General features: G+C 40.6%; 1 protein-coding gene across 2 annotated transcripts in view; it reads left to right on the forward strand.

Moving 5' to 3' along the window:
- MAGI2 (membrane associated guanylate kinase, WW and PDZ domain containing 2) overlaps positions 1-14,383 on the forward strand; it is a gene marked incomplete at both ends in the record, with an annotated part of 757,046 nt that overhangs the window by 727,802 nt on the left and 14,861 nt on the right. For both annotated transcript variants that reach the window (XM_080629386.1, XM_080629387.1), the window contains one exon: positions 7,982-8,120. In XM_080629386.1, coding sequence (XP_080485512.1) covers positions 7,982-8,120 — 139 coding nt within the window. The remainder of the gene's footprint in view (positions 1-7,981; positions 8,121-14,383) is intronic.

Below are 14,383 nucleotides of genomic sequence, written 5' to 3' on the forward strand. Positions count from 1 at the left end.
GTATCAGAAGTCTACTTTGTTGTCTTGTTAGCCACCCACCACTGCAAACTCCATTTCTCTCTCCTGCAGTCCCCATTCTCTGCAGACGCTCAGTCATGCACTTCTTCCACTTTCCAAGCTCCTTCTGTAATAGCGCTTCTAATGTTTCTGCCTCTCACCAGAAAAGGTAAAAAAGTGAAAAGAAAAACCAGCTGCAGCACCTGCTGAGGTGTGAGAGCCACTTTTTGCTCTGCACCAGCTCAGCTCATGTCCTATGGCCCTTCTCTTCCCTGCAATGTGCCCTCCCCTTTTGAGTAGGATGCAAGAGAGAATCTCTGTGGGAGCAAAGGGCCCAGTTATTTCCAGAGGTAAGAAGCCACAGCTGCTTAAACAGCTGGTTGGCCACAGAAAAACAGTTTGTGACTAAACCTTCATGGGTGGTTGCTTCAAAAGTGGCATGGGACATGTTAGCGTAATTCCTCCAGAGAGAAATGCCATGTCTCTTTACTGAGACATCCAAGCTCCAGTATAAAATTCACCAGAGGGAGTCTAAGATTAGAAATACCCCACGGCTTTCATCGGACTGCTTATTACAGCTGGGATTTCCAGGCAGTACAGATTCTCTGCTGTGAGGAAATTTGCAGAGCAGATATGCAGCCTGTTCCTAAATCCAGGCAACCATATTAGGGCTTGACAGTACTTGGAAATTCACCAACGTACATGTTCTAGAGTTGCTATTCAGTCTTCAAGTACAGACAATCTCTCAGCCTTTTGGACTCATTAAAATTACAACAGCAACAAATAATATGCAAAAAATGTTTCTGTTATAAAAATAGAATGCCCGTATAAAAGGAATTAAGTGTAATTAGTCTCTTTCCTGAGGTCTAATTATAAAATGCATTAATAAAATGACAGATAGCAATGCCCTCTGCAGAAATCATTTGAGGCTGCATTTATCATTAGATTTCCTTATCTAACATAGACTGAAAATGTGTATACACAATTAATTTCAGTTTGTGCAGCCAGGAACTATACACCTGCTTAGAGACTGTTCCTTATACACTGAGGGAGGCAAACATACCCAAGGCTATCATCAGTAGTTGAAAAGTACATTTGAGCAAGGAAAAAGCTCTTTGCTACATTAAAACTATATGTATTTTCTTCTGATTTAGCCTGTTTCTGAAATTCTGTTCATATGTATGGTTGGCTTTTTTTAACAAGACAGGTAATAATTACTATAATATATGGCCAGAACAAAGATTCCGCAGATAAACTCAAAGTACTAGAGGCACTTTATTCTAATGATTTGGAGAAGCTTTACAATTTTCTTTCTAATTAACCTATCAATAGTGATGTCACTTAAACATTCCAGAGGAATATTATCTTCTCATTATTGCCAGAAAACATGCTGCCCAATTTTATAGCTCAGTTGTTCTTACGCATGGATGGAGCGTCTGGATTAAATTGAACTGAAACAGATTTTTTTAAGAGACATTTCCCATGCACACAAATGGCTTCATAATTAAATTTAAATAATTAATATTCAAATTTTAAAACATTAAGGCGGGGGGGAATTCCATGTTTACTTTGTGTTTATATATTGTAAGAATATGATAGAGGAGCATTCTCTTTATCAAATGCCATCAGGTCAGGAGGAGAACCACTGAGTTTGCGAAGGCATTTAATCCTAACAGCGTGGAAATTCAGCCAGGACCATGTTCTGTAGGAAGGAAGAAAGAAACACAATGCAGATTCAATGTGTGTAAAATTGCCAGATTCATAGCTGCAAAGAGCGTGTGTCTGCAGAACAAATACAGTTCAGGCAGCAGCCGTGCAAGCTTCCCAGGCTGGCTTGCCAACATGCTTCAACCTTAAGCTGGTGAGAATGTCTGAAGGGTGCGGAGCTCCATCACTCTGGGTTTGTAGTCTTTGCTGAAGACTGCCAGGAAGGTTACAAATCAGAGCTGATGCCAGCTGGGGGGATGTCCCGTGATGCAGTGCCCGCCTGTTGGGAGTGGGAAGGGGTCCATCCATTTGTTTCGCATGACTGGCTACCAAGCAGCTGCCAGCCTTGCAAAGGGACACATTCATTGCAGCTCTACACATGAACCCCATGTAACGACACCTTCAAATTAAAGTTTATGCCAAAGAGCTGAAGGCAGTCTGTGGCTTTGTGAGATAAAATACGGAGTTTCAAGAGCTGCACTCTCAAAGGTTTTCCCTGCTATTTGTGGGTTTAAAACTTGGTGATTAAGCTGTATGCGTACTCTCTGGCTGTCATGAAACAACTGCAGCTGAATGGCATGGGAGCTGAAGGTGGTTATTTTAGGGATGGCCAACTCTCCAGATCTGGGAAACTGTTCTTTCTGTTAATTTCTTGACAAAAGTGAAATCCATGAAGCGTGACATGACAGAGGACCTAAATGCCATACAAAACAATAACGTTGCTACATTGAGCTTTATCTTTTAAAATATTTTGGTGTTTCATCTGCAAAGCTTTATATCTCCACAGAAGGCAGCTTGCTGAAATGTCTCTTAAAAACAATGCTCTGATATTCCAATGTGTCACTTTGCATGAAAGGAGCTAATGCCACAGGGTCATACCAATAAAAGATTTAGACATTCAAAGTTTGATGCTGCAACACCTGTTAGGTGGCTGATGTCCCACTAGATGCAGAGGGAAGATTAAATGTGTCAGAATTACTGTCAAGCAGCCTGCAAGGAAAGTATAAAAGGTAGCAAGAAAAAGTAACATTAATATATTAAAAGAAAAATGAAGGACAGGAAAAGGTCTATTGTTTGCTGAGACTATGAAGAGAGCTGAAATACTCAGTGCTTTCTTTGTATCACTCTTCAGTGAGATGTTCAGAAGGACCATAAACTTATGTCAACTTCAAAGAGAAATTAATATAAATCAGAATAAGGAGAGAACTGCTTAAAAAAGAGTGCTGGATGTGCTGATGTTTGTGTATGCTCAATGACTGAGAGAAGGTAATTTCTAGACTATTAGTAATTCTGTCCAAGAATTCATGGAGGACAAAATGTTAGTAGCAGAGAAAGGAAAACATATTCCCTATTTTAAAACCGAATAATAAGGAAAAGTTCCTTTAACTTCCATTCTCAAATAATCTGTGACAAATTGTCAAAAGAGCTGAGAAAATCCAGCAGCACGTAAATTGGGGAAAGCAAATCCTACCAGACCAGCCTAATTTAATTTCTTATTTCTGATTTTCATTTTTATTTCTTCGTGGTAAAAGGGGAAGGAGAATGTACAGGAAAGAATGGGGAAGTAGATTCTAGGTGGAATCACTGTAACTGAAAATAATCCCTCTCAAAGGCTGCTCTGAATGTCTTGCTCCTGATTAGTAATTACAAATGTGAAATTACGAGTGTGCTTCTGAGAGGCCTAGGATGAGACCAGCTCGATTCGGCAATTTCATTAACAATTGGAGACCTGCTGATAGATAATAAAATAAAATTTGCTGATGCCAAGACATCACTGTTTAGTTGGTTTAAAAGGACTTAGATTTCAAAATGAAAATTTCATACTAAACCAGTCAAAATCACTCACTTTAAGGCAGAGAATTCAGATGCTGTGAAATGGGGGATAACTGACTAGCTGATACAGCTGGGGATAATCCCGGAATCCAAGCTAACCGTGAGTTGCAAATCTGATGTATTACAAAAAGGCAAAGGTCTCATTCTGGGAAGGTTATTAATAAGTGTTTTTCCCATGTGGGAAGAATGTTATATTTCTGATCTGTTCAGCCTACCCCCCCCCCTTAGCAATACCTCCAGTTTGGAGACTGTGGATAGACTTGGAAGGATCCAGAGAGAAGTATAGAGAAATGTCAGTGGTATAAAACTGCAGGAATCTACTTTTGATCCTGAAAAAAGAGTAATAAGGATCCCATATAATAGGCACTATATTCTTTTCAGACCTGTTTCTATGCTAACCATTACTTCTAGCCCCACCTTGGTTCATCTTCCAGATATGGTTATACCTACACTCTTCTTAAACAATCACTGTATTTAAAAAAAGCCAGAAATAGCCCCACAATAACTGAAAATCTATTCCACCATAGAAAAGGCAAGAGCACAAGCAAATTTGAATGCCTGGAAGGAGAGAAAGCATGCAGCATGGTATCCTCTCATATAAAAGAAGCTACATTGGTAAAGGGAAGGAAGGGGAGGTTATAAATGTTTAAATGCAGAAAAAATAAGAATAGGAATTTGTACTTTACTAGACACATGGGGAACCACTCCTCAGGCAAGGTTTTCTCTTTGTATGAATTCCACAGATGTGAGTGTAAAGACTAATTAAAGGTTTTCTCAGGCTAACATTTCCTTTCCTTGTTGTTTTTCTTATCTAATCAGAGCTGGGCTTGTGCTGCAAAGGCGGTATAATTCAGTCATACATCAGTCAGCCACAAGACACAAATGCATGGAACACAATTAACCCGCTGCTCTTGCAACTGTTCATTTTATCTCTGGTCTCACACTTTCTGATGTAAATTTCAGAGCACCTAATTTTTGCAGAACTCTTCTCTCCTTCAGGCACATAAGCAAGATGATGGCCTTTTTTAAGCTTTCCCAGGTTATTTGCACGTAAGATTTTATAATAAAAGGAAGTATCAAATCAGCTACGTGCTGCCCACAGAGAGAAAAAAAATATTTTAATCCACTGAAATACAGAAAAGGTTACATTAATACAAGAGAGTTCTTCCATATTGACCAATGAGAACAGAAGAAATGCAAACAGCAAGGGAAAAATGTGACATTAACTTAACCTTTTTACATACTAAACTGTATTAAAATCTCTGTCTTTCTGCTCCAGAGTGCAGAGGATTTTATTTGAAGGACTGTACGTGCCCTGCACAGCTTTTGTCAGTACTTGTTTTAAAGGCCATTTATCAAGAAGTGTTAAAAACACCTCCTTCATTTGATCTAATCTGTCACTTTTTCTCTCAGAACATGCTAACAAGATCATTTTAAATACCTTCTGCAAAGGTAGACAGCTCTTTTTTGTGTCACATTGCCTGGATAGTCCGTGGTTTGTTTTTATAGGATTTCTAACAGGGTTTAATTGTTTCATGACATTTAGAAACATGTTTCCCAAACAGGTTGAATTTTGTCTGCATTTGGCTTGACTGGTATCCTTGTGGGGATGCCACATACCTATCTCCTGTCTGTGTTACACAAGGCATGAGAGGGATTTTCCATTTTTGCTCTGTGTGCATTAACTACAATCCAACTGGCCGCTCCAAAACTCAAGTTGATGCAGACAGCCTCACATGGCCAAACCTGGGGGAGACCTCTCAATAATGCACAAGGCTTCTGTGCTGTGTGTCACTGGCCTGGAGGCCATCAGAAGTATCTAAAAATGCTTATTGCATGATACAACCAAATGCATTCTTTCTAACAGAAAAAATTCACACTGCAAAAATAAGCCCTTTTTGCACAAAATAATCCTGATGGTTTTCCCCCACTGCTCAGTCTACAGCATTTACAAAGTGTGATACCTAGGCTGAAAGGTTTTATTCGGATCAATGGCTTTTTAGTTAAATAAAGTACTGGCACAGATTGCGTACAGGATCCTGGTGGAGTTCTTAAAATAAGCTGCAACTCCTATTGAGAAGATATGAGTTCCTATTGAGAAATGCTACCATAGTGCTTTTAGTAGCATTCTTTCTGTCTCTGAACAAAAGCAGGAACTAGACAACTTCTTGACACCCCCTCCAGTTTTCTTTAAAGCTAGGACTCTTGTTGACATTCCATATTATGCACACTTATTTGGTAAATACTATATTTCAGACTTGGGAAGGAAGGAAAGCCTCTGAAGGATTACAATTTTAGTTGACAGAAACACAATAGTAGCAAAGAAAACATACAAAACAGAAAACCTTTCAATGTCCAAGGCCAGCTAAGAGCTGTCTTTGTCAAGATGTCCTTGTAAGAGGAAAAGGAAGTGCCCATCATCTTGAAATCTGCTTAGTCTTCTTAAAACCCTCTCTAGGATGTACAGGCATTGTTATTTTAGTGTAGCTGATACACACAGTGAGATGCAGACTGAGGCAGGTGTGATCCTGCCAAGTAGATGTGCTCCTCTGGCACTGATAAACAGGTTTGCTGAACCCACTCACCTGAGACCCTTCCACACCCCTCTTGGATACCCATCACTTGGACCTGCACCTCCATCAGCACCAGGAGATCAGCCCTACTTCTGGGCTTCACCTGGGTCACCCATCCAAAGGGGCTTGGAGGCTACTGCAAGGCAGCTGCGAAACATCAACTCCAAAGGCTATGGTGCTGCTGCTAAGAGGTTCACACGTCACCTCCCCATGTTGCTTGTTTAACTCTCTCACAAGATAAGTAGGCAGCTGTGATATTGCAATGCCAAGCAAGCTGTACATCTGCCGCTTCCCACGTGTGCTGTCTGCCATGGGGACCAGGCACTGCAAAAAGCAACAACTCCCCTAGTCATGGAGAAGGTTTCCAGCATTGAAAGCCAGCTCTTCTCATGGAGAGAAGAGCAAAACCAAAATAACCCAGCAGGAGACAAAGCTGGGAGGAAGACTGGGGTGGATGGTAGATGCAGACGCCACTGCCCCATTTTACAGCTGGAGAAACAGAGGTGGAAAAATAGTAAGGAAGCTAACTCTGACTGAAAAGCCAGGCAGGAAATGAGTGGCAGAAATCTATATTCAGAGCTGCTCTAACAGGAGTCAGCTGCTCTAACTAGACAGCTCAGCCAGGGGCTGTGTTTGCTTATTCTGTGGCTAAGTAGTCCAAAGCACACTCTTCTAAGAACTCTTGCATGTCCTGTGCCATAGCACTATCCTTGCTTTGGTGTGAAACTTTATTACCAAGATATGGATATTCAAATGATTCTCTCTACTAGAGGGTAGTTCAGCTGAGAAGGACCTGGGAGTATTGGTGGATGATGACTATGTGCTCACATTGTGGCCTTGAGGCCAGGAGGGACAACAGTATCCTGGGTGCAGCAAGTCCAGGGAGGTGATGCTCCCTCTCTACGCAACCCCGGTGAGGCCACATCTGGAGCACTGTGTCCAGTTCTGGGCTCCTCAATACAAGACAGACAAGGAGCTACTGGAGAGGGTCCAGTGGAGGGCCACAGGGATGACTGGGGGTCTGGAGCATCTCTCTTATGAGAAGAGATTGTGGGAGCTGGGCCTGTTCAGTCTAGAGAAGAGAAGACTGAGAGGAAGACTGAGAGGGGATCTCAGTGCATATAAACATCTCATAGGTGGGTTCCAGGAGGATGGTGCCAGACATTTTTCAGTGGTGCCCAGTGGCAGGATGAGGAGCAATGGCCATAAACTAAAACACAAGAAGTTTCTCCTCAGCATGAGGAAGCACTTCTTTATGTTGAGGGTGGCAGAACACTGGAACAGGCTGCCCAGGGGGTTGTGGAATCTGCCTCTCTGGAGGCATTCAAAACCCACCTGGACACATTCCTATGTAACCTGTTATAGGTGGCCCTGCCTTGGCAGGGGGGTTGGACTGGATGATCTCCAGAGGTTGCTTCCAACTCTAATGAGTCTGTCATTCTGTGAAATGATGGATCTTTGTGCTTTGAACCTCTCTTTTCTCTATAAAAACAGCAAGTTATATTCAACAAAGGTCTTCTCAGGGCCACACAACACTGAAAGTTAAGGTGTAGCAGAGATAACATTTCCAGTGACTCCAACATATCAAGCAATTCAAAATAAAATCTTTTATATGAGAAAGACATGAGGCAAGTTATAAATGCATTATGCTGATTTCAGCACAAGACGAACAGCATTTGATATACCACATTCAGAATCCACTTTGGAGGTTATTTAATCTGCCAGTAATATCCCTCAGACAGACAGGAACAAATTTACCTTGATGTGTCTGTCTGTCATTCAAGTAACCTGTGATCCATTGAATATGTCTCTTTCTGAAATGCTCATTTTACTGCAATTCTCTCTGACTCAATGTTCTTCTTACCTGACAGGTAGGAGATCAAATAATTGAAATCAATGGAGAAAGCACAAGGGACATGACACATGCCAGAGCAATAGAGCTAATCAAGTCTGGTGGCAGGAGAGTGCGACTGTTGTTGAAACGTGGAACAGGACAGGTCCCAGAATATGGTGGGTTTTCATCTTTCTATTTTTCGATGTGCATGAACCTATATGAATTAATTCTACTGCTTTTGAGTTAAGTAGTGGTTGCAGATATTTATATATTGTAATGTCCTGGGGCATATTAGCTATGGGTGCTTACCTGAGTCGAGGTGAACTTATACACACGTCCTTGGCTCAAGACCATATATGTGTGTACATCACTGTCATCTGCTGCCCTCCTGACATAGGCAATGGCTTAGAAGATGTGCATTGGAGGAAGCACTTTGAACCCTTTAGGGGACATCTCTGACTGTGCTGGGAGTTCCTGATTTGACCATAAACTTTTCTCTTCTTCCTGTATTGGTACTTTTCTGCACATTTTGAATCACAGCAGATGGTCCTGTTGCCATGCAGTTCAGTGGCTCAGGTTTAAAGTCAAAGCATTAACAAAAGCATACTTCCCTCTTTGACAACCTCACCCGTTACATTATCTCTGACAATATACACAGATGATCAAGTAGAAGACAACTCTGAATAAAAAAGGAGACTTTGCTCATTGTGGTGAGAAGGAGGAATCCGTTCTTCTCATGCTTTTTTTCAGAGGGACTTCTGGGACTTTTTTGAGTATTTCGAAAATGTGAGTCATGTAGACAGTATAGAGGCCTTCTTTCACTACTGAAATGACAAGAAGTAAAAATAAATTATCCAAAGGTAATTTCAAAGACAAAAAGCCCTTTTTAAAAATTGAAATCAAGGCTTACTGTAGAGTATTGTGTGATAATGTCATATATTTACGTAAGTTCTGTGATGTGCACAGCTGGGCCTGAAATCTCACAGGGCATGCAAATTCCTTGATTTCTCTATGCTACGAGGTACAAAACTCTATTAAACTTTCCTAGTGTTACTTTTGATTTTCCAGCATCATTTCCCATTAGAATCAGAAGTTGCAGTAGCATATGAAATTTCGGAGTAATACTCGGGCCTTAACTGTAGGTTCAGATCAGTCTTTGCTGCCAACAGAAATTCATTACCTTCTTAGAAACATGAAAGTCAGCTCCACTGAAAGTCAGCACTTTGCCAGCTGTCAGTATACAGGGCAATTGCACCATATTCTTACCTAAATTAGAGCCAATTCTGTGGCAATACTTGGGATAGTGGATGCTGCATTTTTTTCCAGCTTTCAAGAGCTTTTGAATAAGGGCAGCAAGATGGGCCCTAGCCCACTCATCTGGTGATAAAATTAGTGAGTTATACTTTTGGTGAGTAGGAACAAAGCCAAAATGGCTTTCAGAGGTTATGATAAATCAGTCCTAAGACGTTTAATACCAGCTTTAACCAGTACATAATCCTTCCAGAGGGACCTCCAACAGAGATTCAGATCACCTCCTCAACTCTTTTGTAAGGGAGAGGTGCATCAATTTTAATGAAAGAACAAACAAAAGTCCTGGACTGTTGCAGTGGTTATAATCCTCAAATAGCAGAACCATATACCAGCAGTTCTCTGGTTCCTCAGAAAAGTTTAATCTAAGAGTGGGTCACAGGAGGCTGTTATGAGCCAAGAATTGATTGCAGTTCAGACCCATTCCAAATCTGACTTTCTTAAGATCCCTGTTCTGGATGGCACTTACACCTAGGTTTATGAAAGATCCAAAATAAATCTTATAAATCCGTACCTTATTCCAGAATTGTAAGAAAATTTAAATAGATGTAAAAAAAAGTTTAGTGTAAATAGCATTGTTCTGGGAAAAGATATCTCCCAAAAGGGATAAATGTGCACCAGCCTTCCCTTCCCCAGAAGAACATGAGTAGAAAATGCAGATAAACCACTACAAATCTGCACACTATTCTGTAGTGCTAACAGAAAGAAACAAGATGACTTCACAGGACTGTTTACAGCTATGCTCTCCACTTAGAATGCTTAGTATTGTGTAAAAATGGAGATTACTGTGAAATAAAAGCTGCTACAAAGAAGCACTGTTTAATAAGATCATTTTCTAGCTGCATCCCCATCTTACATCTCCACACAGGAGGAGACCTAAGTGGCTGTGCTTGAAAGCTGTGTTGTCCTACTGTACAGAAACAGCAGTAAAAGTGTTCATGAGTTACTTTGTAATGTACACATAACCTACAGAAAACATCACAACAAAGGATAACATCATGGCAAAAGGTAACATCCGTAAGTTTGCAGTCCTTAATCCATAAGTCTGCAGTTCTTCTTGCACAGGCAGATAAATGTTAGTGCTGTATCCAGTCTGCAGGTGGAATGGAAGCAAAATAAGAAGACACCTGTTGAAATTAACTCAGATATTAAAGTCCTCCCCAGGTCATTTCCCAAAGCAGTGAGAAATAAATACTCCTAAGAACAAACAAAAGGTGCGCATAAAACCAACAGCAGCATGCTTGGGAAATTAAAAACAGAAATTAACGAACAGAAACAATTAAAACCAAAGGGCATGTCTTGAGAAGGCCAGATCTCAAGGATGAGTCATTGTGCTGCAAAGAGCATCTGTCAGAGTATTAATGACAGAGACCCCCAGAAAGAACATCCTTTGCAAATGGAGAACTGAATGCAGTGCAGATTGTGACAGTAAGCTTGAGGACAAAGTGGTCCTGAGGACAGCAGATAAACTAGTCAATATTTAGTTCTCTCTGCTTCCCACTAGAATTGCACGGTTGAGATGTAACAATTCTAATTGGTGCTTTTTTGACTGAAATAATCAGCTTTTTTGGAGGGGGTTGGTTTTGGTTTTTTTTTTTTAGCAAGCACATGTCAGAAATATTTCTTATTCTCATTAGGGTTCAGCTCTGAAAACCATCAGTGGGAAATAATATTTAGTCGACTATAAAAATGCGAGGCTAGAGGACTGAGCTGGTGTCTGGATTGCAATGGTGGTGTATAGCAGAAGCCTAGAGAGAAACATAAACACAGAACAAGTGTACCATGGTCGTCGCCTGGATATTGTCTCAGTCTCTGACAAGCAAAATGGTCAGGGACTTCCCAAGTCACATGTAGTAATGCTGTGTTTAAAGACCCTTCCAGCAGCAGTGGTGGTCAGACTAAGTGTTAAAAAGAAAGAAGCTTACCTAGAACAACCTAAAACCGACCAGCAAAAACCTGTCACATTATTGTCTCTCCGTCCTCAACTTTATTTTCCTTGTACAACATGATCAATGCTTTTTCAGTTCCAGAGGTATGTTTCTGTTAGTACCAAATATGATGGTCTGTATTTAATTGCAAGAAATATCACTGTTTGATGATGTGATTGACATCAGTAAAAGCAGTGTTAAGAAAAGATCATCAATTGTAAGAAAGTGATCAGTGAAAGAAAGAATATGTATTGAAAAGAAGGCATTCGGTGAAGAAACAAAGAACAAGCTCCTGGGAGGATGTAAATCTCCTGAATGAGTTATGTCAGGTTATGCTGATTTCCATGCCTGGAAATCTGTCCCTACAAGAACATCTCAGAAAATTCTGGCTGAGCTAAAGCACTATGCAAACCGAGGGGAAGAAGTAAAGCGTGTTGCAAATGCATCATTTACCTCAACTCCAGCTGCTGATTTTGCTTTAAAATAGTTGCCAAAGACCCCAAAGCACTTCAGAGGGAGAAATCCCCTCATACCATGCACGGCAACATCAGAATATATGGGAAGGAGCACAGATATGATTAATGCTCCAAAACGATAGCTGATTTCACAGCATGGTGTAACAGAAGCAGCTTAGAAAACAGATGTTTTATCACCTAGCATCTCAGAACATGTTTGCTGAGGATAAGGATAGCCAGAGGAGCTGTGCTTCCACTGAAGGGGAATTACCACAGCTCACTGAAACCCAAAGAACATCAGCATCATGATTCACAGGAAATAGTCTGCTGTGTTCTCCAAAGAACCATGTCATAGTAAGAAATCTTATTACTGTGCAAGAAAAACTAAAAGTGCGGAAAGTACTTATTGCTCAGGGAGCCTGGCTGGAGGGAGTGTGAGGTTTCATACACGTCACAGGACACAACTCACAGTCATCGCTGTAGCACTGAGCACTTCTCAGACCGGCATTAAACACGATTTGAGTAAAATGACAGACCAAGATTTTTCTTGCAATGGCTGCCTAATTCCCAGTGTAACCTGCAAGGTTACTGACTTCTGCAGGAGCTACAGGGTGTGCAGCACTTCTAAAACTCTCTACTCACACTGTGGAAGCCTAGTTACAGATGCTCATGTATTTCAGAGCTTAGTCATAGCTGTATAAACACCATGAGAAAGACACATACATTGCACAGCCAAACTTTAGGATGAAGAAGCATCCATCCCTAAACGCAACACTGTTCACAAAATCCCAAAATAGTAATGTTAAATATTAAGTAAAACTAACAAATCACAGCCTCTCCATCCAGCAATGAGTTCTGCAAGAGGCAAGTTAATTCTAATGATGGATAAGCCCCAGGAAGCCACAGCTTTTTCTGAGAACAACCACTGCTTTCTCTAAATACCTGTGTAGGAAGGTCCCTAGGAAAGCCTGGGATGTTTCATTCTGAGTCCCAGCAGTCCTGGCAGATGCTGCTTCTGTTTCACTGCTCCTAGCTTTTCATAACTGGAGCTTTCGTTACTAAAAAACTACATTGAAATATATAAGTTCCTAGGAGTATGTGAAAGCAATTACACTTAAAATGAAATAGTTGCAAACAGGGTGCAAAGGTGGAGGAGGCTGAGGCACAGTTAACACCTATAGGCAGACTCCGTTCCTCCAGCAAGACACAACCTCCTGCCCCAAATGCTTTCTGTCTGACACTGCAGAGGTAGCAGAAACACTGAATTTCACCTGTGAGTAACATGTAGGAGAAAGCTAATTAGTTGTCCTTCCTCCTTTCACAGCAGGACTTCAAAATCACCCCTTCTGTCAAGTTTGGGAGTTTTTCACTTAAAGTTGCTTAAGAGCTCCTGCAGAAAGGTGTAAGTTTTAGAGACTCCAGCCAGTTTCATACTGAGATCTTGGAAAACTTTTCCATTGTCCTGTGTTGGAAATCTGGATCTGTCCTTGAGTGTATTAGGTCACACTGTGGTGCTAACACAGGCAGAGCCACTGAGAACCAGGATCACTGAGGTTTGGTGAACAAGGAATCTGTGTCACAGGGCTGGTTGATGCCTTATGGATTTACACAACAATGGTTCTTTCCCTCTCTCCCCAACCTTGTTTGAGTTCATTAGAAGACATGTCTTGGGGTTGCATTGTGCATTTTTTGAACCTTCATTTCTTCACATAACACTAAATTGTGTACAAAACTCACCCCATGGGTTCATGACATTTGGGTGAATTTACAGAACTAGAGTTTAGATTCAGTTTTGGCTACTTTAGGGTGGAAGAGTTCTGTATGCAAAAAGTGAAGTTTCAGTATACATAAAGTAATTGCTAGCTAACAGATAAAAGCTGTAAGTTACTTAGCAGTAAGTAATTTTTGAAGGGCCTTGAGGAAACTGTGAGCTCATGTTTCAGCACTACCCCACCAATAAAACCAAAAAATGTCAGAGTTGATACCAATACAAGGATTTTTCATACAAATAAATGGGCACAATTCTGCCCTTTGCTTTTGATTTTTTTTATGACTCCTTCAGCAAGCACCTCAAGATGTACTCCACATCTGTAGTCCAGGTGAACCTATGTCCTGAATATATATATGCACAGTAGTTTCAGTCATTCACTAATATTTAGACTTACAGCATGCTTATTTGTTTTAGCTTTGCAGAAATACTTCTTTCCTGTTACATGTTTTACTCAGTTATTCTAAACTTACTAAGAATTCTCTGCTCTAACAATAGTAAAATATCTGTATGTCACTGGTTCTGTTAATTCTAATGATTGGTCCTAGGCTGTTCCTCCCCTTCCTTTAGGAATGGTACCTTCCAGTCTCTCCATGTGCATGAAAAGTGACAAGCATGGGTCCCCATATTTCTACTTACTGGGCCACCCTAAAGACACGGTTTGTAAACTCTGCATGTATATTATCTTTCTAATACGCTTTTGTTTCTCACAACTGTTGTGCAACTTCTTCTTACATGCTAGCTCGCTTAATAGTTTCTACAGTACTTGACTTTTCTTTCATAACCAACTATCTTAGATATCAAAGCAGCTATGTATTTTACAAATGTCTTTTAATATCCAAATAACTGGTTCTTCATGTTGCACTGCTGCTACTACTACAGAAACACAGCCAGAGGTCTGCTAAATCTGCTTTTTCTCATGACAAGAACTTATCCTCTGAATATGACTTTTCAGGTAGAAAATCCTAAAATTTGAGAAT

Source organism: Psittacula echo, assembly GCF_963264785.1.
Source record: "Psittacula echo genome assembly, chromosome: 1".
Classification (NCBI taxonomy): Eukaryota; Metazoa; Chordata; class Aves; order Psittaciformes; family Psittacidae; genus Psittacula; species Psittacula echo.